Genomic DNA, 26,606 nt, shown 5'->3' on the forward strand with positions numbered 1-26,606 from the left:
TATGCGCGAGAAACTTCTTCGAAGTTGCGATGCACCCACTACGTAGTCTTAAGGGAATACGCGCACTAATGTGTGCGCCTTTTGTAATGGGTGGCTGTCTTTAAGCCACGAAGTCGTTATGATATTGGCATGGTGTGACGCCCTATGGCAATGTACGCTTGTACCACGCAATATTACTGCGATATTACATCTCGTACTGTGACACCTGTATACAGGACGCGTATTTTTGGGAAGCACGAAAGTTACTTTCAGTGCAGCTCCAAGCAGAGGCGTGGCTGTGTGGTAGAACACCTGCTTGCCACGCAAACGGCCTGGGTTCGATTCTCATTCGGACCCAACATTTTATTATTTATTTTATTTGCAGCTTTTTCGATTTTCGGTCACGGACATGATGATGATTTTTCGCTCACAACCAACGGCCCCGACGCCGACAGCGCAATTTCTGCGATACGAGCTCTTTAACGCTATCGCGTTAATACCGAGGTTCCGATCGCGGGAAGCTCGGCGTACAATTGTGTGCAGAAAAATATTGCGCATGGAGGCAGTTTTTTGTTGTTGTTAGAAGTTCCGTTTACTGATGCTTTTCACGGAACTTTTCCGTCACTTAAAGTAGCGCACAAAACTTGAAAATAACTTTGGTAGACAACTGAATCGCTGAATTGAGATCTTGCGAAGGTCCGCCTCAGTGGTACAATGGTTACGGTGCCCGGCATACTGACCCGAAGGTCGCGGGTTCGATCCCGGACGCGGCGGCTATACTGTACGATGTCAGTGCATGCTCATTAAAGAATACCAGATGGTCGAAATTTCCGGAGCCCTCCACTACGGCGTGGCTGATAATCACATCGTTGTTCTGGCACGTAAAATTCCAGATATTATTAGAGAGTTTGCGAAGAAATATATAATTTTTAAGTGCCTGTGAAGTATGTATACGTTGCAACCTCGTACTTTGGACTTTCATTTAGCTGTGTATTTGTGTGCTTTTAAGTTATGACTTGGTTTTGTTATTTTTACTCCCATTAATTTTTGGCATGTTTTTTTACTTTGTTTTCTGCCTATTTGTTTTGCTTTTGCTGTGTTTCTTTATTTCGGTCAGTTATCGGGCATCGCTAATCTTACCCCATAACAGGACGTAAACGGCCCAGGAAAAAATTGTCCTAAACATATTTCTGCCTAATTTCCCTTACAGAAACAAACTGCTGCAGTGCCCAGAGCGTTTCGTGGAGTGGGGCCGAGGCATATTATCACGCACGTGTTATTCTTTGACCCGTGCCCCAGCGTGGCGTGTGCCACTGATACACGGTTCTACCCTACTCTACATTGTAAGAGCAGCGGCGGATAGCCAACGTTATAGTCACTGCTGGCAATACGCGGGTATATATGGTAGGCTTCGAGCAAACTGCATACAACTTCATCTTATTTTTGAAAAATTACGCGCAAACATGTCGTAGAGTAGAAGCATAACATACGGCGACCCACAACACGTTCAGTCAGTTCGTATTGTATGCATACATTGTGCTTTCACTGCGCAGAAAATGCTATTCTCAATAATTTCCAAAGATATCGCTCGCTATCTGTTGAATGCCAGCAATGACAGCGTTGTACAATGTATCGGGTCCACAGTCACAATTGGCTGGTAATTCAACAAAAGTTTGCTTTGACTCTTTTACAAGTGGTCTACCTCGCTGGTGTTTTAAAGTGCTCGGCTGCTAACCCGAAAGTCGCGGGATCGATCACGGCCGCGGCGGTCGCTTTTCGATGGAGGCGAAATCCTAGAGGCGCGTGCACATGTATGTACTTTGCGATGTCAGTGCGCGTTAAAAAACACCAGACGGCCGAAATTTCCGAAGCCCTTCACCATGGCATTCCTCATAATCACACGTGGTTTTGGGACGTAAGACCCCGACACTTACTATAAATGTATTTACTGTACTGTCACCATTGGCTGGTAATTAAGCAACAGTTTGCTTTCACTCTTTCACTATTCTGAGAACACCCGTACGTGCAATCAGTTCAAAACGTCAATCCGTGTTTCCTTTTTTCCTTTCCTTCGCGATATCAGAGCGATCACTACTGTCAGTCGCAGCGAGCAGATATTGTGTATGTGCTCACCCCCGATGCTATACGACCCATCGGAGTTCTTATCACGCCGGCAGACAAACGCTTCACGCCTTCACGAGCCAACGAAGCGAACGGAAGCGGGAAACGAAGCTCACCGAGCAGTCCGCGTCTTCCGCTGATACGCGGGGCGCGCGTTTATATAAGCAATGTGCTGACCGCGTAATGTCAACACAACGCACCTCACCTGCAATCAACGTCGGAGAGCCGCTACTGTCGAGCGTGCTGGAAGACGAATCCATTCAGTCAACGATCACGCCAGTCAGACGCAGTAGGTAGCCGCACACTCGCGCACGCATTGGCGATCGCAAGCGTACACTCCTATTCGATGCCGGAGTCGAAATCACACCTGCTTGTCCAGCGAGCCCGAAGAATTCTGTGTTGTTTTTCTTCTTGCGGTGTGACGGGATCTCCAGACGTGCGGCATAACGCCGGCCGGAGAAAAGGAACCCTGTCACTGAGCCCCATTGTTAGCAGCAGGCGGGCAGCAGCAGCAGCGGACGAATCGCGCAATCGGAGTCCGCAAGGTGGCGGCACAGCTGCAAGCTGCGCACCTGATAAGAGACCGCCCTCTCAGTGTTGTCGCTTATTCGGTGCAGTGCTGAGGACTCTGAGGAGCCTGAAAGGCTCAGCGTACACACCGTATACGGGACGAGCAATCGCGCGCCCCTAGTCACCGGTGCACGCTTTTTCTGTTTGCTCTGAGAGCGCGGCTGCCATGGCGCCTGCTTTTGACAAGACTTGGCGCGACATGGACAAATCCTCGGCATCACTTCGGAGACACCGCCTACATCGCGTCGTCGTGAAAATGCCACTGCGCTCGCGTTGTCAGCGTTGCACAGTCGACAAACCAAGCGAAAAAATTGTTGAATGCTCGCTGAATGGCGTGTGGCGTTTCCCAACGTGCGTCACGCTATCAATGCGTTTTGTCGGGCTAGTTGGTTCATGACTTCTGAAGAATAAAAATTGTAGCGCAGAGCAACACACGGACAGACAGAGACGACGGGAAGTTGGAAGTTAGCGCCAGTCCCGTCCTCTCTGTCTGTCCGTGTGTTGCTCTGCGCTACAAGTTTTTCCTTCAGAAGTCAGGCTATCACGCGCCGGAGACTTTGCGAACGAGCACCAATGAAAGTTCTTATCGCGGTGGTATAAAGATATCGTACACGAAATAGCTTCTCGGCGTATCTGATAGGAACGCAAGAAATGCCGGCAAAACAAACGCCGGACACCGCGTCAAGCCGTATATACGCAACCCAGCTGTGCGCACCCAGGAAAGCGTGAGTGACGTCACAACGCTCACTATCACAAATACGAAGGAAATTTATTGGAGCCATTACAAAACCACTGCCTTCAATGCCGCCACACCCGCAACGGTGGTCTAGTGGTTATGGTGCTGGACTGCTGAACCCGCAGCTCGCGGGATCGAATCCCGGCCGCGGCGGCCGCATTTTCGATGGAGGCGAAAATGCTTGAGGCCCGTGTGCTTAGGTCTAGGTGCACGTTAAAGAACACCAGATGGTCAAATTTTCCGGAGCCCTCCACTACGGTGTCTCTCATAATCAAATCGTGTTTTCGGGACGTTAGACCCCTACAATTATTATTATTACCAATGCCGCCACAATTGTGCTGCATGCCATGGTTGATGTGAATAAGCTACACAGGAGAGGGTATCACGTGACGCCGCCCGCCGCGGGAGGTTGCAGCAGTAGTGGTGGTTTAATTAAGGATTGGAAAGCTGCCTATTTCTGCAACCCCTAAGGGAGCATGGCTAAGCGTCGTTGGGGGAGGGTGCCGGGCGGCACTGGGTATCGAACCCGGTGCCTCCCGCATATAGGCGGATGCTTTAGCTACTTGACCATGTCGTACCTTTCGTTTTTTCCCTCGCCGATATCGTCCTAACACGTGACTTCCGAAACTCGACATATTGGCCAGAAATGTTTGGTTAACATTAATGGTTAAGTAATTCACACCTTTACCTCTCGCCTTGACGTAATGCGATCACGTATAAGGGCGATACGCGTTTGCTTTCATCATGTTCACCGACGCTCTCTCTCGTAATTCTTGCTTGGTCGTAGACACTGTGGATAGGTCGCGATGTTTTCGCGATTCCATGCTCTGTCGAATCGGCGCAGTTCAGTATGCTTCGTGTGCTGTCTTCACCGCAGCACGGAATTTTCATCGCGTCCGTCGATCGCCGTTCTTCGGGGAAGTTATTTTCGCTATTTCTCCTATATCGTGCAACGCCTCAACATGACCAACAATCGTTTGTCGTATTGCGCAGCTCCGAGGAAACAAAATGGACGAGTGGAAGCGGTAATACACTGCGATAAAATGAAGCCTTATCTTCTGTAGTGAAAAGAGAGGCTCGCTTGATTCGGCGCCTTTGCCAAGGGACGAGAAACAAAAGAGCAGGCGATTGTGATGCGGCTCGCGTAATATAGTACGCAGTCTTTTTGCCGCCTGCTAATTAAAGAATTGCAGTGAAACCTCGGTGATACGAATCTTACGGGACCACCAAAAATATTCGTATCATCCGAAATTCGTATCAGCAGAAAGCATGAAAAATTAGCTTGCGACAAAAGAAAGGTGGCGTACATTTTCATTTATTGTTTTTCAGGGCCGCAGCAACGTCCGCAAGAACCCTGAATTATTGTCAGCTAAGTTTTTAGATGTCGGCAATCATACCAGCACTCATAAATATATGGCCCGTACGCGCGTATTTAATTAACGAACCAGGTGCGTTGTGACCCGCGACAGCAGTAGCCCCTTTAAAATTTTAGTATCTTTTTTTTTTGCATGACCCCGGAGTACTGCAGTACAAGTAACGAAAGAAGCGCTTTGACGCGATGAATCAAGGCCACAAAATTACAGAACCACGGTCTTGTGTTATGATTTTGTTATCGTGGAAGTGTTGGGATGTTCTTGGGATATTTACGGCCATGCCCATGCGACCTCAACGGTCGCGCATGTTGACACTGTGAGGCGTGACTCCTTCGCAAAGACCGTCCTGGTCTTCTTTCGGTCCTCGTGCACCTTTCATAGGATGTCTGATGCACGTGTAAACACAGTACAACGACAGTAGCCCGCATCGACGCGTTAGAAAAAGAAGCATGGCGCTAATATCATCTGCAATTTAAACGCGAAGGCACAAGGAGGCACTTAAGAGCTTCAAAGATTCGCGCACACAATCTCGGAGGTCGTGACGCGTCTCTGAAGGTTTATTCTGACCGTAAGAAAAGTGTTTTTCTGACACCGTGATTCTGACAATTTGGTGGTGCGGCGCGCATGCCCACGCTTGCGTTCCCGCGCTCGCACGTGCTTGGCGCATCTTCCGGGACAGCACGGACAGCACCTCTTCGTACCTGTGCGGTAGCATGCGTTCGTATCAAACGTCACTGGGTGAAAATTGGTTCGTAACAACCGTACTCCATTGCATTGCAGGCTAATGGGCCTTGGCCGGGACCAACGAAAAATTCGTATCAGCCCGAAATTCGTATGAGCTGTGATCGTATCACCGAGGTTTCACTTAATTCGAGAGAAGTGCTGGCGCAGGACGGAGTCGGTGGTTCTTTGCAAAATGTGCTAGTTCTTTGCGTGGTATGCGACAGTTAACAGCCCCAGTGGGGAGCGCAGTGGCACAGGTGTTAGCGAATTAGAGCAACGTAGCGAGGGAAGCCAACGGGTCTTCTGATAACCCCTAGTCGCCTTTTCCGTACCCTTAAACCGATTGATATTAATAAACTGCCTTCGTAAATCATCGGAAGATACCAATGTTTTCTTTCATTCACCTGAATGCAGAGTAATGGTGTTATTCACAAATGGATGACATGCAGGTGCCGGGCGCTGCGGAGGGCATTAGCGCCCAAATGCTTGTTCTTACAGACGGCAAGCTATCTTTACAGAGTATTTCTGCCCCGAGTGTTCTGCCGCAAAGCACGTGGCATTGTATATAATATGCCAGCTCAGCAAGTGCCAAGCTTTTCCTTTTCTTAAAATGCACTATACTCGGTCAATCTCCTGTAGCATTGGGTGTGTGCCGTGCACAGAAGACCCTTCTTCCTTCTTCAGTCACCTTCTTTCCTTCATTCGTAGCGAGGGTCTCGTTCTGGCAGACTTGATGCCTTCAGGTAGTATGCGAGGGATTATTGGTCAGCTGCCAGTTCGTAAAAATATCACTTGCTACGTGACGCCAACAGGCAGTAAAAGAGTGTTCCACACGCCGCCGTGGCTGCGATCGGCGCACGGGAGGATGACCGCCGCCGTAGCTCAGTGGTAGAGTATCGGACGCGTTATTCGAAGGTCGCAGGTTCGGTCCCTGCCGGCGCAAGTTATTTTTTCGTCCACTTTACTTTCTTCACATTTATATCCAAATTACTAGAAGTAACATCCCCAATACTTTCCTCGGCATTATCGTCTGTTAGTTCTCATTAATATTGTGAACAGTAACACTCCTTCACTTAATGCACAAGCAGCCTTCGCAGCACCGAGAGCCAAGTGAACGTGCTCAGGTGTGTTCCGACAAAAGAGCTAAGAAAAATTCAGGAGCTCTTGCCCTATCGGGAAAAAAAAAAAAAAAAACGCCAGGCCTGCGCTGAAACCGCAGTACAGTCACAGCGAAAGCTGGAAGAGCGGCGTTTCTAGAGCCTGTTGTAAGCTCTCTTGGGGCTACATAAAAGTACACTAGCAAGGTACCCACTACGCCATAAATCACAATTTTTGTGAAGTTGGGAAGCACCTACTAAGCCGTTATTCTACATTCTTCGGAGAAGCGAGGCACCAGCTACACGTCTGTAACGCATTATGCGCACTCTGTTGACGCGACGACTGATGACGATGAAGAATTATGACTCAGCCCTTTGTAATGGGTGGGAAGCTTTAAACGGCCCACCATTTACGCAATTTGCATTGGGTGACGCCCGGTCGCTATTTCCCTCTCCCGCCATGCTGTATAACATACGTTGACGTGGGGTGGGAGAGGGGGGGGGGGGCGAAGAACTTTACTGAGACCCCGAGGAAATGGATCACGCGTTTATGGGCAGGGCTTCCTTGGCAACCAATATAAGTGCACTTGCGAGGAACCCACTACGCTATAAATCATTGTAATTTTTGAGAAGTAGGGAAGCAGGCACTATGCCATTTTTCGTCATTCTACGGAGAGCCGTGGTACCTGCTAAACGCATGTAAAGCATTATGCGCTTTGTTGATGCTGTGCCTGATGACGATGAATAATTATGCGGAGCCCTTTGTAATGGGTTGCAAACATTCAACAACCTACTCGTTGCGCAGTTCGCATTGTGTGACGCCTGGTTACAGAATTCGCGTTGTGCGACGCTTGGTGCTTATTGTACTCTTCTACCACGGTATATTGCATATGTTAAATGTGGTTCCTTCCTGACATGAAGCCTGTGTAGGACCTTTTCGCAAAACAGTTTCAAGCACCGGCATGGCTCCGAGGTTGAATACTAGGCTCCCACGCAGAGGACGTTCCATCCTGGCATTTTTTTTTTTCTCATTTCGTTTTTTTTTTCTTATTTCGAGCGATAGTGGTTACGGACACCGGCGGCGGACAACAACTAAGGCGCCAAAAGCGGCCCCTGAAATGATCTCATAACAGTTTTCGCTGTAAAAAACTTGGAGGACGCTTGAGCTTCGCCTTCAAGAGTATACTCTTGAACGGGGCCCGATTACGCTATCGCGTTCTATAGAACGCGATAGCGTAATCGAGCCCCATTCGCAACGGCTTCTCAATCGCTGGCCTGACTTCGCTTCTCAGTAGACAACCGTGCCGCAGGTAAAGGAACGCAGCTGCAAGCTTTGTTGATGATGCTGCTTAAAATGATGATTAATTGTGCCTATGCGCTTTGGTGGGTGGGATTAATTGTGCCTTTGTCATTGGTGGGGTTTCTAAACTTCACGCTGCTTAATGCATCTTTTTGCCTAATCATCCTCGCAACACTGTTGAAGAATAAGCTCAATTCAGTTACACCACTCGTCGCGCAATTTACTTGTTTTGATGCCTGATGTGATTCTATATACACTTCTGCCACGCAGTATTACGTGACACTCTTCGCACTACGTGACATTATAGTTTTTTTTTTCTGAAACAGTTTCTCAAACCACGCGCGTGGCTCTGTGTTAAAACACCTGCTTGTGCACGCACTAACACGATACAGATAGCGTTAAATATAGTATCACGGCTTATTCGGCCATCGACCCCGCGTTGAAATTTCCCGCAGAAAAGACAATGACCGTGCTCCCGGTTCGCGGCCTTATCTCCGCCGTGTAAACAAAACGGGGTTGTTTTCTTGATCAACACCGGAACGAGATAAGGCGGCCAGCACTGCTGCCAAAATTATAAGTAGAAATCACTTCATTGTTCAGTTATTAAAAAAAAGAAAAAAAAAAGTCTTCGTTTCCTGTGTTTTGGCAAGACGGCGACAGAGGTTACCTTCGTATGCTGATAATAATAATTGTTGGGGTTTCACGTGCCAAAACCACGACATGATCATGAAGCATGCCGGAGTGGAGGGGTCCGGAAATTTCGACAACCTGGGGCGCGTGCGCCTAAATCTAAGCACACGGGCCTCTGAGCCCTTCGCTTGCATCGAAACGCGGTTGCCGCGGCCGGGAGTCGATGCCGCGACCTTCGGGTCGGCAGTCGAGGAGAATAACCATTAGACCACACCGCCGCGGATTACCGTTGTAAGCTGGAAGTCGGGCTGGAGAGAGGCGTCTCATTTCCACTGACCTCTCTCAACATCTGCAGCTAAATTTATGCACTTAATGCATAAGTCGTCGTGGATAATGATGGTATTCGCTACCGTCCAATTTGAAACGAGGTGGCTACCAGTAGTCGCCTAGCCTACTCATTAAATCAGCATCACCATGAGCCTGGTCTGCGTTCACCGCGGACGGAGGCTTCTCCCAGCGATCTTCGATTTACCCAATCCCGTGCGAGCTGACTCCACTTTATCCCTGCGAACTTCAACTTATCCACTTCCACTTATTCCACTTATGCCTCCGAAAAGAAAAGTTCAACTGATTATATAACGTAACGGCCGATGCGTGACCGAGCGCGTGTAATTGGAAGCGGTGAAACGAGGTGTACGCGAATCGGCAACTAAACATCGGTTTGCTATATATGTAAATCCGGTAAATTCCCGGGAAACGGAGCGGAAGCATGGTCACTCAGTTCATGTCTAAAGCACCGCGCGAGTAATGCGGACCGATGTGTATTTAATCCTCACATGTGTATAGGTACCCGGCCCCTTTTCGTTCACGTTCATTTCGCGTTTCGTTATCATCTCTTCGTTTGAGCTGAAACATGCCAAGGAAGTATTAGTGCAATGATGATTACTCACAGTAATTGTCAGACGTGTATGTGATTGCATGCGTTTTCGAGAATCTCCTCTGTATGAGTGAAATTATTTCCCGGTGTCTTCCTGACACACTTAGGTTATCTCGGATAGCGGTTATAAAACGGCACTGCGACGATGCTATAGGCAAAGTAAGAAAATGATGATGTCGTCGACGTTCCTTTAAACGGGCGAACGGCAGATTGGAAGCCGGCCGCTGCCAAGGGAACGACCAATTTAGGTGGCGGTAGTGTCCCCATCTCGCGCGCATATCAAAAGAGGTCTCCCTCTCGCAACAGTCACTGTCGGTCCACTTTCCCGCGGCTACAAACATACCCCCCCCCCTCCCATCGCTACTCTCTTAACGAACTGCATGATGCACCTTTCCTACATCTCTTAGTGAACCCCCCCCCCTCTTTTGTGTGTGTGTGTGTGTGTGTTTCGAACTTACCGTTCGAAACACACACACACACACACACACACACACCACACACACACCACACACACACACACACGCACGCACGCACGCACGCACGCACGCCCACGCACACACACACACACAACCACCAACACACACACCACACACACATTTCCAACGCACCTCCCACACAACACCGTGGTCCACCATAACGGCAGAGCGTTCATACAGCGCGTGAATCCTTGCGTGACGTCCACCTTCCTCGGTGAGAGCATGCGCTACTTCTGACAGCGGGTTATAAACGAATACTTGAGTGAGAGGGTGGTTAATGGTGGGAGGAGAGGGGTCACCGGGCTAGGAGGGGGGTTGTTGTAGTTCGCGATGAAGTACAACGGCGCAGAAACGAAACCGCCATAGCTTCACGTGTGGCTCACTCGGACCGGCGCCGCGAACTGTTCGGGCCAGTTGTGGGGCCGCCCAAAAGACGATTGTGAGCGCGTGCGTACGATGGATCGAGACGCCGGATGACATACTGCGCGGCCACGGCGCTGTCCCTTTCGATGCTGGATTGACGTCGACGTGGTGCATCTGTGCAAGGTGAGAAGGGCTTCGAACCCTCGCCACGCACTTCAGCTATGTTATGCATCTCCGCTAGTGTGAAAAAATTAAAATAAAAATAAAATAAAAGTGAACAACGTAAGGTCGTTGACCTCAATATACAACAGAAAAACTTGTCCAATTGGTCGACGAGTTTGTTGGCCAGTATTTGATACCTCACGTTCACCTCGGTGGTACGGTAGTTAGGGTGCTCGGCTGCTGACCTGAAAGTCGCGGGTTCGATCCGGGCTGCGCCGGTCGCATTTAGATAGAGGCGAACTGCTATAGAGGCCCGTGCACTGCGCGATGTCAGTGCATGTCAAAGAACACTAGATGGTCGAAATCTCCGGAGCCCTCCACTACGGCGTACCTCGTAATCATATTTTGGTTTTGGCACGTAAAGCTCAGGATATTGTTATTAAATAGCTTAGTCAAACGTGCGCGCTTCCGATTGTGATATATGGAGCTTTAAAATTTAAAATGGGCGGCTGCTTGAACGCGCTTTGCAAGTGTGTGTGTGTGGTGTGTGACAGGGATGTTCGTTGTTTCTTTTCTTTTTTTTTATCCTTGAGGATCTGTCTCATCACGTGCATCCGTGTTAACGATTAAATTGAACTAAATTGACCTGAACTCCGGTGTACTTTTACTGCCCGAACTTACCGCCTTCTTATCACGTGCTCGTTTATTACAACCTATCCTATCAGAATTCGTCTAAACCTCGGCGTCTTATCGTCGGTACTTAAAAAAAATGTCGACAAAGCACTATCTTCTTGTAAACATTGACCAGCCGTCTTTCTAGACTGACTGTCACTAAGGCACGTCGTTTAGGTCCGCCGTCCACCAAGATTTTCGTACATGTGGTCCTTCCGCATTATGGATAATATCACGCGCTCTCTCTACACATCCGTCATTAGATGATTCTTAGCTGATGCACATGGCGGACACCGGCCTCCCTTTGTATATTGCGTGTTCCATTGGGCATACTTTCGAATAATAATAATAATAATAATAATAATAATAATAATATAATAATAATAATAATAATAATATAATAATAATAATAATAATAATATAATATACACAACAACATTGAAGTATGTAACTCATGGTGCATAATTCGCGCGAAGTCGTCGGAGCGTCTCGCGTGTTTTTATCGAATCCCGCTGCAGTGCACTGTAGGTCTTGGCCCGGTTCCGAACATATCTTCCTCAACACGAGGCATTTTCTGCCGGCTGAAGTGAAATATCGCACAGCAGATATTGAGGCAGCAGATATTGTATCGTTTTTCTCCGTAAACTTGTTCGCACTCGGTGAGCTGTTGTCCGTAATGGGCGGACTAAAATCTAAGGATAACAAAAGAAAGTGCTATCCGAAACCTCCACGTATAAATGTTTATTGACCCCTTCACTTAGATGGTTCAGGAGAAATGGAGTGGTTATGAACGCGCACTCAGGACGGTGCTGCGTGGGGCCACAAAAAACACGCCAGAGATAGGTTCATCTCAATTTTCTTACGTCTGTACAACCGCTTGTGGCTGCCGACGATTTAATTCACGCAAGGAATCATGAACAAGTTACAGAGCGTAGCTCGGACGTTGAGCCACAAGTCGCCAGCGTTCGACGCAAGGTCGCGCTCGTGCCAAAACGCTAAAGACTTTAAAAAACGCCAGTGCATTCGCGCGCGCACTTGGTCGTTGTCGTCTTCTAACGCGGCATGTAAAATTCAATTAACTCAATATTAACAGGAACAACGCAATGTGAAAGCGGTGCTTATCATAACCGTCACTCAGCAGCTGTAGTAGCATGCCTGGCCACGATTAAGGCTGCGATACGTCGAACAAATCATTCCAGCATCTTTTTTATCCGTGATCATAGAGCGTCCAGTATCAAATGCGCAAAGCCATTATTTTGCTGACTCATAGCGACAGTTTTCGTTATCAAAGTGCCTCTAGTGAGCTTGTTTAAAGAGACGATTGATTGATTGGTTGGTAATGATTGATTGTGCGGCGGCTGATGACGTCACGGCAACTCACTGCGGTGACATCAAGGCGGCGTCGCCACCGGTATTTTAAAATTTTTTTTTTCTCGCTTAGTAAACGTCTTTAAATGAGAAGAGTGGTGCTTTTGATATCTTGAAAGAGTAATTTACCATAATAATACGGAGAAATATTTTTCTCGTTGGTAGCTTTAAAGTTGGATTACTTAGCGCGAAACCGAGAAAATGTCCGTGTAACGAGCCCAATATACTCGACGGGGGGCACGTGGATCGTAAATAAATGTAACAGGCTGTACTAGCTGCTGATGGATCCGCTGTTTTCTCGTGGGTGTCGCTACTTATAAGCTCCTGATAAGCAGATAAGTTTCGTTCAGTTGCACATCTTATCGCGGGTATACAATCCTCCTAAAAACGGGCGCAGTATTCAAGAAATAGCAAACACTGACGCAGTGGTTTCGCGCAGAGAGTTTTGCAACAAATAGTGGTGCTCGATGACACGGCGGTGCAATATGGTCTAATGGAAGTCGTAAGCACGGGGCGTAGAAGCCACGCCACGCGAGTGAGAGTATGTGTGGATTCGCCTAAATTCATCCGTCCGTCTCCAAACGGCATTGTGACTCATGCTAACTGATTATTTTCACCGAATCATTGCTTCATGAATGACAGACAAATTTTCATTGACTACCGTAAAATCCCGAGCAAGGCCCCTATACCCGTGGCTCCTGAGCAAGCGCCGCCCTCCCCCTTTCGGGAGTTTGAAATATGCTCCACATAGGCGTGCGCAGGGTTCCCCATCAGGGGGGGGGGGGGGGGGGGCAATGGTTGATCGCAGCGCCCCGCCCCACCCTACGAAGCCAATGTATGGGGCAGATTTCGTGCCCCCCCCCCCCTCTTAAGTGACTATAGAAGGGTCATGTACGGGTCAGATTTTTCGCCCCCCCCCCATTAGGTGATTAGGGGGGGGGCACCCCGCCCCCCCTGTGCGCACGCCTACGGCTCCAATGACTGAACTGATTTCGCTTCATTTTGTGTGCTTTCGACTGCGTTAGCGGAGATAACAGCGTGTATAGCCGACAAGCACGAAACCCTGATATAGGCTCCGCGCTTAGTGCGTTGTACACGTGCTTTTAAGAAATAAGTGGCGAGGAGGAGTATGGCCTGTAGAAAGGGTAGTTAGGGCGAGGAGGAAACCACTCCCTCGTCTTTGAATGCGGGGTGGTGTGGGGCCCTTTAATGGGCACCTAAATCTAAGTGCACGGGCCTCTATAGCATCTCGCCTTCATCGAAATGCGGCCGCCGCGGCTTAGATTCGGTCCCGCAACCTTCGAGTCAGCAGTCGATCTCCGTAACCACTACACCAGCCCGGCGGGTCTTATAGCGTTTTGTATAGAAACATTATTGAAATTTTGGTCAGTTGAAGCAGACAAACCGCAATGCATACGAATCTCCACGAATGTCTCAAGTCGCAAAGGCGAGTATTAGGAAAATGCCTGCACAGCTTATAGCTACTATGAGCTGTATTTTGCGCTGGAAGATACGCGGTCGTGCTAACGTTAGGCCGTAGCATTTCAACGCCTAAGCACGGGTGCTTATCTTCAGAATACACTTCGCGCGAGCAGGACGTCGTTACGGCAAGCTGTTGCCAAGGGACACGTGACCGCAAAGGCGCCGCCAACAGAATGTATGCATGCTATCCCCGAACGATGGTCATGAACCCCACGAACGATAACAAGGAACACCAAGGAACGAAGCTCATATAAAAATAAAAAGAGAGAGAAAAGAACGAAACGAAAGCGGACGGAGCTTGTTTGCATGTCATATGGAAAAGAGAAACGCTGAACAAAGGGACGGAATCTAGGGTAGAAAACAACAAAAACAGGGACATTTTTCAACGCGAGCCGTGCATGACTGCGGGGATGTTTGCTTTCAGGGGTCGTTCGTTCGCAGGACATCCCATGGCCCACTTTTTAGCGCTGTGAACTGCCGACCGTGAAGAGATGTGGCGATTAGCGAGCTTAAACTGTCATCGCACGCCCGGCGCCGCTATATATACGAAAAGGCTGAAAAGAACGTGGCGCTGAAGCCCAAATATCAATTTTGTGTTTCTTTATGAAAATTCTCGATTGCAAACATTCTGCGCCTTGTTGGCATACGCTATAAGATTGCGATCGTGCTTGGCAGAAGCGGCGCAGAACGATAACATTATCGGGCTTCGCTCAGCAACTGCCCTTTAAGCACGCTGCGATAATCATTGCTTAGTGAATTCAAACCTATAGGTTGTTCAAACCTATAGTTGAATTCAAACCTATAGTTGTTATGGTCCTTCACTGCTGACCCGCAGGTCGTGGGACCGGATCCCAGCCGCGGCGACCGCATTTCGATGTCCTAGAGGCCCGTAGGCCCGCTCGCTTTACATTGAGGCGCACGTTAAAGAACCTCAGGTGGTCTAAATTTCCGGAGCCCTCCACTACGGCGTCTCCCGTAACCATATCGTGGTTATATATATATATATATATATATATATATATATATATATATATATATCATTCATGTATATCGCTCTGACTCGTCTGAAGAACAAAAGAAAAGGCGTAATCGGTCCTTCATTAGGGTGACGTACATGGCGCGGACGATTCACACACGTGCAGATTCTTATATTTCGCGTTCTTCCATCCCTCTTCTTTCTTATCTCTCATCTTATCTAATCTCTCATCGACGCAGTGCACCACTCCGACCCGAACCATTTCAAGATTACCACAGATTCCACACATCACTGGAGTAATGACCTACGTAGTTCAGGCGTGATTACATCCTCTCCCTGAATGTTATTCAGCTTCTTTTAACGGCTGAGCTGTTTAATCGAGGAGAAACTCCGTTAGTCGTGAACAGAAAACTACCATCATCGTGAATCGGCGCGCGTTCTCTTCGTCCTCTTCTTCACCACTCCCCGAACAGGTGCGCCGATTTGTCGGGCGTGGGATGCAACACTCGCACAAACTACGGTAGAGCCAGCCTTGAATATTGCATACCAGCACCTTACAACTCCTTAAAAACCCATATTAATTTTAGTGTCCCATTCCTTGTGTTCAAATCGAATGTCCGTGATTATTTGATGAAGCCATAAATTTTTTTCTTCGCTCAAAAATAACTAATATTTCATGTTCTGTGCTTCATACGGGAAGAGTGTTCTGATGTTCACTGTATATATAGTGATTTTCATATTTTCTTTGTATTATGCTGTTTGTTTTGCTTACATGTGTACACCTGTGCGAAATCCACTGCGTGTGCTGCCCTCTGTAGGCCCCCAGGTCCTGTCAAGCTGTCTTGCACAGCTTTTTGCCTGGGGGACCCCCAACAAGTGTGTTGGTAATAAAGTTGATTCTGATTCTTACTCTGATAACTCTGATGGGGGAGACAACGAGAGAGAGAGAGAGAGAGAGAAATTCTTGGCGAGGCGGGATTCGAGCCCACTTTCCGAGGGCGAGCGTCGTGACCACTCGGCTATCCACGCACACAGCAGAACATAGCATAGCCTTGAATTAGTATAGTATAGCAACGGGGTGGGAAAGGGACGTGACGGGTGAGGAGAAGGGGAGAGAGAGTAAAGCATGGAATAGCCATGTATGGTGTGGTATTGCAAGGGGGTGGCATAGCCATGCATAGTACATTATAGCAAAGGGTGGGAAAGGGTAGTGAGGTTGAGGAGGAGGGTAAGGATACCAGCTCCGATGCTTCCGTAGTCTTCGCATCACTAGTCCATAGCTGCCTCCAATGCTTTTTTAGTCGTGTTTCTTTGCTGTGGCAGTCTGTGTTTTACACTGATCTTCCGGAAGTCTTGCGAAGAAACGTCACGTGTTTCAGACGTGAGACGTGACTTGTAAACTTAAGCAAGGGCAGCCTCTTCAACCGTGGTGGGAGGACTAAGCTTACATTTATGCGCGATTATCGCAACCTCCTCTTACCCCCACCTCACACAGACTCGCACGCGCACGCGTACACAAACACACACAAAAGGGGCCTGAAAGAGAGAACAAACCGGCGTCGACACTGACGTTACTGACCTTGCCACTCGAAGCGAAAAAAAAAAAAAAGGTTCATATATGTTCAAAATTTGTGCATCTCCAGGGATGTGTGAAAGGCCCCGTTATCCATTCCGTTCTAAGTAGGTCGTATGCCTACCTGGCGGTCCATATGCTTTCAAACAAAAGCAATACAACCTTACACAACAAAGGAGACCGAGTGAAAAACGAAAAAAAAATAATAAGGATGTCACAGAGTGTAGAAATCAAGAGAGAGAGAGTGAGAGAGCTGACGCATGCGTACTGACATGCAGTGAATCTCCCTAAGCTTCATACCGAAGCATACGCTAAAGAATTAGAAGGATGGGGTGGAGGGGTGGGGGAGGCGGGAGACAAATTGAGATTGCCAGCTTTGGTAACAGTGGACCAACAACAGGGTGTGAAAAGCGTGTACTTATGCGGGACAAAAAAAAAAAGATAACGCCGCGAAAACGGGGCTACGTTGCGGAAAGCAACGACAACCTTTCTCCTTTCCCATCGCAGCCCCGAAACGAGGAGGGACACAATTCGGTCAAAACGCGGTGCCGTCATGCGTGTTACAAAAAGTCGGCCAGCCGTGTAAATGAACAACTAGCTGGCTGCGGCAGCGGCGAAATGAAGCGCTGCCGCGTAAGAAAAGGCGACCGCACACAATGGCCGGACAGCGGTCCCACCGCCGGCAGAATGCATGCGCCTATGAATGGACTATATACGAAGAGAAGAGGGCCCTGCATAACGTTTGTTATGCCCGTACAGTGTCCCTCTGTTGGGCGGCGTTTCTATTTCAGAGCAGAAGTCGATGCCCCCCAGACGCATCTACCCGCGTTGTCCCATAAGGGCTATTCCCTCTCGACTCATCTGTCCATAGGGTGCTTGCTATGCTGAAAGTCCCACCACCGTGGGACCCGGTGACGTGCAGACGAGGGCAAGCTCTACACCAGGAAGTAGCTCCGCCGGTAGGCTCCGTCAGGTAGCGAAAGGCGACTGACCGAGGGTGTGTACCAATATGTTGCCACGTGGTCGTGACGGTGAAGAAGGCGGCCGTCGGACTCTTAAAGAAACTCTTTTATTGGGCGAACTTGTGCCCAGGAAATCAAAAGTCAAAGTGCAAGCAATACACGCTGTATACACTGATAGTGACAATCACAGTCGGCGGCCGTTGGTAATTCGATTGCCGACGGAACGCGTCGTCTTTTATACGTCAGTGGTCGAGCCTTCCAGCGTTATCGCTGGTGCTCGCGTGAGCTCCCGAATAAACTTGACTATTCGCGTCCTGCGCGTAATCCTAACCGAATAACCTGAAACCATCGCGAAGCTTCCCAAATACCGGAGTTGCGTGCGCTGAGTGGCTCTAACAGATTTTTTGGGTGAAACCCGATCACGTCAAACTAAGAAAATAAGGGCGCGTGGTATATATACTCGCCGTAGACAGTTAAATAGACAGATAAACGGACATCGGCTATCTTGAGTCTCATTCCAGCTCTGGCGAACACGGCTAAACAGGCAGCTGTCGCAAAGACAGCATTGAAGACCAAAATGATCCGGGGTGCTATTCTGGACATTGGCAAATTACGGCTTAGAATGCCATAATGGTGGCATTCTATGCCAATCAGAAAGCTCTTAGATGCCCTCTGGGCCAATCAGAGCGACAACATGGCGGCATTTTAAGCCAATCAGAGAGGCTGTAGCAGCTCTCTGGGCCAATCAGAGTCGACCGAAGGCGGAAGCTTACAACATGGCGGAATTTGACAATGTCCAGAATAGCACCCGTGGTCCTTACTTCAATGTTCAAAAAAGATAGAAGATGCAAGATACGCTTGGAAACAAACCTGGAAAGTTGCCTCTACACAGGATGGCGTGTTCATAGTTTGTCATACGCTGAGTGTGAGCGACGCGGAGATATTTTAGGTTTGAACGTGAAAGAAGGTTAAAAAAAAGCAGCGTTCTCTATTTGCCTTCCTCAGCTTTCTCTCGCCGACGCGGTGTGACGTCACGTCGCACAGAAAGCACAGGCGTCTTTGAGGCGCAGGGGTGTAGCCAGAAATTTTTTTCGGGGGGGGGGGGGTTCAACCATACTTTATGTGTGTTCGTGCGTGCGTTTGTATGTGTGGGTGTATATCTACAAATGCAAAATTGAAAAATTTCGGGGGGGTTTGAACCCACCCCCCAACCCCCCCCCCTCTTGGCTACGCCCCTGTGAGGCGCGTTCCACTACTCTGGCGACTTGGGCGCGATGCTGTCTTCTAGCTGTCAAGGTAGACTGTCTGTGATGTTGGCCAGAACTAGAACACACCCTGAGGCCACGCCGCAAACCAGGAAGTCGACCTTCTCTGACAGGCAGCGAAAGGCGACTCGGGGTTAGCTTTCGTGGCTGTCTTGGCGGTCGCGAAGTGGACGAGGCGGCGTCACGGGCGGCGACCCCGTGACACTTTCAGGTGTCGAAAAGATCGTGTTATGTAGATGGGCGTGGGGCGAAGGGGGCGACGGCTGACGTGTGCCTTCTCTAACGAAGAGTTATTTGGATCACGGTTCGCTAAGCAGGGCTTTCAAGTTGACTACTCCCATAGCAGTCCTTGAATGCCAACATCATTTAATGACAGCAGCTGTGGCTACTGAGTAAAATGCAGAAGGTTTGCATCCCGAACCAGGCGGCATCACGTTCCGGTTAGGGCGCATTGCAAACATGTTTGCCTGTCTACAGCTGTGGTTACAGCTTAACGAAAATCGGACGGCTAAAATCGATCATAAATTGCCTACCATAGCTCCATCTATTAGCTCTGCCTTGCCTTTTCTTTGCGTCTCTTGAAATTCTTTTCATCCCTCAGCATCAATCCGCTTGTACGTAGGACAGGAAACCGGGGGTGCGTTAGGTTGACTCCTTTGTTTTCGGTTTCACCCTCCGTCTCACCTTTTCCTCACAAAGCATGCCCCTCAATTGCGCAGTCATTGAGTCGTCATCAGAAGGTTTCAGTGTGGTTCGTGTATTCTCCTTCACACCAGTCTTCACGTAGTTCACTAGCTTGGAGAATTACCGAGAAGCTGCAATACTTTATTTCTTATGCTCTGAGACGTAGGCGGCGGAAAGTTCAACCCTTTCAGTACTGTAGGCTAATGGCTGTTTACAATCTCCGTACCTCGCCACTGACTCGTATGATATAGTGATGGCGATTGCGGTGTAGACAGCGTGGTTCAAAGAGAACCCATGGTTCAATGAACATCCAGTTTCAAACAGCGAAGAACTTGTCCCGCAGAAAGCGTATCACCTGTCCCCGTTGCCGGCGTATCCTGACAACTGCAGGACGAAGGACATGCGCTCCAGGATCGGCGGGCTGGCCCTGACCGTCTGGACCGCGGGTGTCCTTTGCCTCGTCCTCAAAGCCGGCGCCATGGCCGTCCCTCAGGCAAGGGAGCTGCCGACGCTCAGGGACGTCCAGTTCTGGAACAAGCCTCCCGGTGAGAAAGTAAAGCCAGAGGCAATGAACAGCTGTTGAGCTGAACACCCAATACTTTCTCATGTCCTTCATCTCTCCCACATTAAATCAGCTAATTGTCAATCTGCAAGACGATGACCAATCTGACAGTGAGTGAGTGAGTGAGTGAGTGAGTGAGTGAGTGAGTGAGTGAGTGAGTGAGTGAGTGAGTGAGTGAGTGAGTGAGTGAGTGAGTGAGTGAGTGAGTGAGTGAGTGAGTGAGTGAGTGAGAGGGTGAGTGAGTGAGTCACTGATTGCTCCTATCTATACGCAGTGCATTCGAGGAACGAGCAGTGTCCCCAGGGCGAAGACACTGTGACGTTCGAAAAGATGGTCGCCGTGAAGCCCGGCTCGCGTCGACTGTCGCCCATGTTCGCGCCGCGCGAGGACTTCCGCTCGCGGGGCGCCGTGACGCTGGACTGCCTGCGGCGCTGCCAGGCGTCGCCCCGCTGCCTGGGCGTGGTGGTCAACTACGATCACAACGCGTGCTTCGCGGCCACCGCGCTGGACGACGAGGACGTGGCCAACACGCTCAGCTCGGCGGCCGACCAGCCGCCCCTGGTGCCGGCATCGGACCGCTCAAACTACTTCGCCAAGATGTGCGTCCACGGTGCGTGCGTGCGCGCGCTCGAGAAAACGATTATGCTGTTTTATTAAGGCGAAAGCATTAGATGCCTCATCGAACACGAAAAGCGACCGTAGGCGTCATCACGAGTGATACAAAAAAAATCACAAGGACAGACTGAATTCTGAAAAAGATCACCATTATGTGATGACGCAAGCCTACGACGTCGTCATGACGTCACAGATCACGAAAATTGTGATGTCATCAGGGCGTCATAGTGACTTCACTGTGATCATGATGAAAATTTCGTGCAGCGCTGACGAGTAAGACAAGGACAAGGATGGAAGAAACGACGTCCTTGTTTTTGTCGCACTCCTGAGGCCTGCACGAAATCTTCATCACGAACACCAACTAACTAGCTCAGGCTTACGATCTTGGTGCGTCACTGTGACGTCACATGGTGACGTCATCACACGACATCGTCTCTTGGTCATATAGGTGGGCCGATCCCGGAGGCACGCGAAGTGCAGAAAGCTTTCGGGGGCGGGACAATCAGTGCAATCGAATGAGAATAAACAGAAAAAGACGATGGCTATTCGCCTTCGAGTCATCTTAGGCGGATGCATAAGGGACCCTGTGAGTTTTGCTGCCCTTGTTCATCCCACAGGTCCGGCGTGCGACAAGGACTGGGTGATGGAGCGCGTGCCCGACAAGGAGCTTCGCGGCTTCGACGACCGCGTGGTGTCCGGCGTGCCCAGCTGCCAGCGCTGCCAGGAGCTGTGCCTGCACGAGTCCTCGTTCCCCTGTCGCTCGGGCGAGTTCGACGGCCGCGCCAGGGAGTGCCGCCTCAGCTCGCAGGACAGGCGCTCCCAGCCGAGTTCGTTCGGTCCGGCGCAGGGACCGCACGTGCACTACTTCGAGAACCTCTGCCTGCCGCGTAAGGATGAGCGCGATTTGTTCGGGGTTGTTCTGGGGTGCACTCTAAATCGCAATCGATACTCCGGGCTGTGAAACATTTTTAAGGAGGCATTCTGAGTGTTAAGCGGTACTCAAACAGAGTAAAAGAAAACAAAGATAGGGGTATAGAAGGGTGGACAAGATGGCAGCGTGAGCGCTGACGCTGTCGTCTCGCCCTCCCTTCTATCCCTACCTTTGTTTTCTTTTGCCCTCTCAGCCGCACTAGGCCAGCTGGACAACCGCCCTGACGGCCGAAGCGCGGCAGCGATCGCCTCCGCGGCTAAAGAAAGTCCCGCTCATGCACTCGGCAATGCTCTCCGAAGGCGGGGTATATATATGCAAGCAAATTTGAAAATATTCATGGGGGGAGGGGGGGGGGGGGGGGTTGAACTCTCCCAACCTCCACCTCCTTGGCTACGCCCCTGATATTCTGCATGAGGCAGTATGTCTGCTTCAGACGTGTGTATACATAGGCCGACAAATGCACTCATCAGTCGACTAACTCACTCGGAGCGATCTGTGACTGTGAGTCCGATCCTGAACAAGCTGAGCTGGGTTGAATTCTTTGTGAGCTATATTTCAGTTGAGACCGGCTGACTAGAATTTGAATAGAATCCAGATTAGTGGAATTTTGAGTGTATGAATGGTGAGGTTTAGTTCATGTGGGGCCAGCCTGAGTAGAGTTTTGGTGAGCGTGTGTCCTATAGTGAGTATTGCTTGGTGTCCAGACCAATCGCCTTCCAAATTTCCGATTGTGTTATTACTTTGTTTTTACTATGGAAAGCCCCACCCTGTGCCCGTGTCACATTCGCAAACTCTCTATCACACGCGTACACCCCCAGCGTCCTCGGGGCAAGCGTCCAACTGCGACTTCGAGCTGCACAAGGACGTGGACCTGCGGCGTGCCGACCAGGTTCGCAGCGCCTTCAGCGCCGACCAGTGCCGCTCGCTGTGCGAGACGAGCCGCGAGTTCACGTGTCGCAGCTACAGCTTCGCGCCGGCCGCGGGCGTGTGCGCCATGTCCGGCGACGACACCGTCAGCCTCGGAGGGTTCGCGCTCCGCATGACGCCCGGCGTCGGCTACTACCAGAGGCCCGCCTGTCCAGAGCGTACGTATAGGCACCGTGTTACTATGTGGAATGCAGTCAGCAGCTAAGATCTGTCACGGTAGTCTCGTGGTTACGGTGCTCGACTGCTGACCCCAAGGTCACGGGATCGAATCCCGGCCGCACCGGCCGCGTTTTCGATGGAGGCGAGATGCTTGAGGCCCGTGCACTTAGATTTAGGTGCACGTTAAAGAACCCCAGGTGATCGAAATTTTCGCAGCCTTCCACTACGGCGTCCCTCAAAATTATACCGTGGTTTTGGGACGTTAAACCCCAACAATAATAATTGTTTTTCTATAGTGACTTTATGCCAGATTTTATACTTTTTTAAACATTCCTGTGATAATTGCGCGAAATCAGCGCCAGTTTTCATCAGCAGTTATTTTCGAAAACGGGTTGGCCGAAAAGCATGGCCGAAAAGCATAGCCTCCGAGATACGGCGGCGCGAACCCAGCGCGTGCAGCCCGAGCTCAGAGGCCATGCTGAAGCTCAAGCTCTCCGAGACTTCAGCATCGAACGCTTCCGTTTCCTCGCCGCATCACGCAGCCGTGCAGTTGTCGTGCACGCGGGAGTCGATGGCGCTCACCCTGCACACCAAGGATCCGTTCGCGGGAAGGATCTACCCGCGAGACGAGACCGCCGGCTGCGACATCCAAGGACGCGGATCTCGGGAGACCACGCTCGTCATGGGCCTCATGGATCGGCGGTGCGGAGTGTCCGAGGATGTGAGTCTGTTACGTCTCGTATACGGTATGGGTTAAGCTGGATCTGAAAACCGAACTTCTGTGTGAGCCGAAACGTCACTCATTGCTTGATGACAGGAACATCAATTATAATTTTAACAGCGCATCTGTTTAAAGCAGAGGTAAATAAATACCTGGGGATCCGTCGTCCGCAGTTTCTAACCGAGCTGCGAGAGCGAAGCCTGACGAGAGGGAGAGCATGGAAAAAGCTAAGTGGGCGAGTGGGAAGCCTAGTGTAGCGACTTGAGCCTGGTAGAGAAAGGGTAGCGACGTGGAGAAGCCATGGCGGGATTGAAGCAGGTGGTGTGGAGAGGAGGACTGGCTGATGATAACCATCTTGAAAATGGTGATAATCTCGCATTCGTTTTGAAATATTCGGCGACGGCCAAGCTAAAACTGATGCCACCGGCTTCGCTGTTCAATCAGCCATCGCGACGTTAAGTCAGTTGAAGTCGCGCCTAATTTGTTGTTGTCGTTTTAGTACTTTACCGTGCGCGTTACCGACTCTGCAGGACCGCGGCCGGTTCACGAGCACCATCGTGATCCAGCAGCATCCGGTCATTCAGCAGAAGGGTGACAGGATCGTCAAGCTGTTCTGCATCTTCGACACCGGCAACCGCACGGTCACCAACACCTACAAGGTTCTCGTGGGGTGAGCTTCACGTGTACCTTTCCTCTCTCTCTCTCTCTCTCTCTCTCAAGTAAGCGAGAGGAAGTGTGTCTGTGTGCGTGTTTGTGTTTGTGCGTGTAGGATTCCCGAACCTAGCCTCACCGTCATGTAAGAAAACAACCAGTCTATTTGTTCGCTTAACAGATAGACAGGGCACAAACGGTGAATTTAGAACCCTGCGCACGCTACAGGAGTGCTTATTTATTCGTCGCAATCACAGGGTGGCTACGATGCTCATACGACGCAAAATTCGTTACTTTGCTTGCTTTGTTTATGAGAAATGAAGCAAACCAAGGTGCAACGAAGGTGGGAGGCCACTTAACGAGACCCTGGAGCGAAACCCTAGATTAGTTATAATGCGCGTCTTTGAGGCTGTACATCGTAACACCGCCATCATATGGTAATTCTCAGAAGGAACCGAAGGCCAAAATCATTCTTGAATTTCGCGCCGAAATTCAGCACATGAATGTCAATGTGTCGTCATGGATTTCGAAGTTCCCATATATCGTAATCAGGCCATAATGTCTCACTGAAAGTTCCCGAAACTTGCCGCGTTAAGTCTCCGGCTCCTTTGGAACACAACGTACTTCATTTTTACCGATGTAAGCAATTAATCTCGGCTCTAGCAGACCCCCTCGAAATCTGTAACATCACGGGGTTGGTGCGGGCATAGAGTTTCCTAAAATTAACTAGAGGGGACTCTGGCGCTGCGATCGTTCAGCCACCAATGGAATGATAGGTAGTAGTACACGGATTTGCCTAGTCTTCGTACTTGCGGGCTTCGAACGCAGTTGTGGCTTTGTTTATTGCTGTGTTTTCGTTTTCTTTCGAATAAAAGAATGGATCGTTTTGAACTTCGTGACCAGATTTGAATTGATGAGCCTAAAAAGGATAAAGTGCTGAAGTGGAACTGCTGACTTTTGCTGAACTTCGTTTTGCGACAAAGCGGATGCAGGCGACGCAGAGCCAAACGGAGCCGAAAGAACGAAGTTTAGACAAATCCGTGTACTGCCCATCATTCCCATGCTGGCTGAAGCGCCATGCGTTGCAGCTCCCATAGACACTAGCGCAGAGTTCCCTCTAGTAAGTATTGTAGGAAACTCTATGGGTGCGGGATCTTCAAGGTGGCGTCGCCGCTTGAGTAATGTTTCTTATATTGCGAAAGAGTAGTTTACAAATAGAGACAAACCTTGACATAATGAGTACAAATATACAAATTATGAGTTATAATGAACTTGATGAATAATCTCACCATGGGTACAGAGTCACGAATATACGCGAATAATGAAAGAAGTGAATGAGCATAGTCTCGCCATAAATACAATTTTTCAAGCTACGTTTTTAAGGAATTTTGGTTATAACGAAGTAAATGAAGAACAGTCTTGCTATAGATATAATGTTAGAAATATACGTTTATAAGGAATTTTGGTTATAAAGAAGCAAGTGAAGAATAGTCTTGCCATAGATAGAGGGTTACAAATATGCGTTTATAACAAATGTTGGTTATAACGAAGTAAAGGAAGAATAGTATTACCATAGATACAGGGCGACAAATATGTGTTTATAACGAATTCCGGATATACCGAAGTAATTTAAGCATAGTTTCACCATATGTTGTGTTACAAATATACGTTTATAACGAATTCCAGATATAACGAAGTAATTTGAGCATAGTGCCAACTTATGTAGTGTTACAAATAGACGTTTGTAACGAATTCTCGTATTTAATGAAGATACTTTCGTGTCAGATGCTACTTCGTTATAAGGAGGTTTGAGTGTACAGAGACTCTTAAAGTGAGGAAGCGCGCGGAGTTAATTGTCTGGAAATTCTAAGGTGTTCAGCAGTTTTCAGGTGCAGAGACAGCTCTCGCGGTAATCTAAGCCTGTGGTGCGTCGCTCTCACTGAGCCTATTTTTTCTTTCAGAGGCGTGGGTCCTGCGAGCCGCGTGCCGGGCGTGGTGAACGCGACCGCCCCGTCGCCCAACGTGCGCCTTCGCATCACGGACAGAGCCGGCGTGGACGTGGCAGGCGCGAAGCTAGCGACGAGCTCTTCTTGCGAATCGAGATGGACGGAGACAGTAGGTACCGCCTCGAATAGCGGAGAATGGAAGAACACTTGGGAGCCTGGAGGAAGGAACAACTATAAGGAGCGTCGGGACCATCTCCGTCGCAGCTCAATTGGTGGAGCATAGGACGCGTAATTCGAACGTGGTGGGTTTAGGTCAAAATCATTACGCTTAAAGAAACACCAAATATATCCCCTGTGCGTTCCCTAGTTTAATTGTCTGCTGGTTTCATTAGTTGTGTCTATCGAAGAAACGAGCCCCGCGATCAATTCCCCTTCTTCGTATCTTGAAGCCTATAGTCATAACAAAGTTAAGGGAGAAATAGGACCTGGTCACGTGACAGGCAAGCGCGACTATTGATTCGTCATGCTCGCTATGGTTGTTGCGGGCTTCGTGGGTGCCTAATCTCACCCAGTAGGCACCGCGCACTGGCCCTCGTCGAGCGGGAGGGTCGACGTCAGAGGCTTGGCTTGCCGAGGACGTGACTA

At 49.5% G+C, this 26,606-nt stretch overlaps 1 protein-coding gene across 1 annotated transcript; it reads left to right on the forward strand.

The window, feature by feature from the left end:
- Nucleotides 1–19,841: 19,841 nt before the first annotated feature.
- Nucleotides 19,842–26,244, forward strand: LOC119376299 (uncharacterized). Its single transcript, XM_037646198.2, has 7 exons — nucleotides 19,842–19,994; nucleotides 20,286–20,621; nucleotides 21,244–21,513; nucleotides 22,376–22,642; nucleotides 23,186–23,364; nucleotides 23,895–24,034; nucleotides 25,977–26,244. The coding sequence occupies exons 1-7, from the start codon at nucleotides 19,850–19,852 to the stop codon at nucleotides 26,242–26,244; spliced, it is 1,605 nt and encodes a 534-aa protein (XP_037502126.1). The 5' UTR covers nucleotides 19,842–19,849.
- Nucleotides 26,245–26,606: the final 362 nt, after the last annotated feature.

The sequence above is a fragment of the Rhipicephalus sanguineus genome, unplaced genomic scaffold (assembly GCF_013339695.2).
Source record: "Rhipicephalus sanguineus isolate Rsan-2018 unplaced genomic scaffold, BIME_Rsan_1.4 Seq1156, whole genome shotgun sequence".
NCBI classification, from domain to species: domain Eukaryota; kingdom Metazoa; phylum Arthropoda; class Arachnida; order Ixodida; family Ixodidae; genus Rhipicephalus; species Rhipicephalus sanguineus.

Excerpts from the sequence above, each read along its gene's own strand:
- LOC119376299 (XM_037646198.2), top strand. The coding sequence starts at position 19,850 with ATGCGCTCCAGGATCGGCGGGCTGGCCCTGACCGTCTGGACCGCGGGT. Across the intron at positions 22,643-23,185 it reads GAGGCCCGCCTGTCCAGAGC|CCGTGCAGTTGTCGTGCACG; the intron begins GTACGTATAGGC and ends CGCATCACGCAG. Across the intron at positions 24,035-25,976 it reads ACCTACAAGGTTCTCGTGGG|AGGCGTGGGTCCTGCGAGCC; the intron begins GTGAGCTTCACG and ends TTTTTCTTTCAG.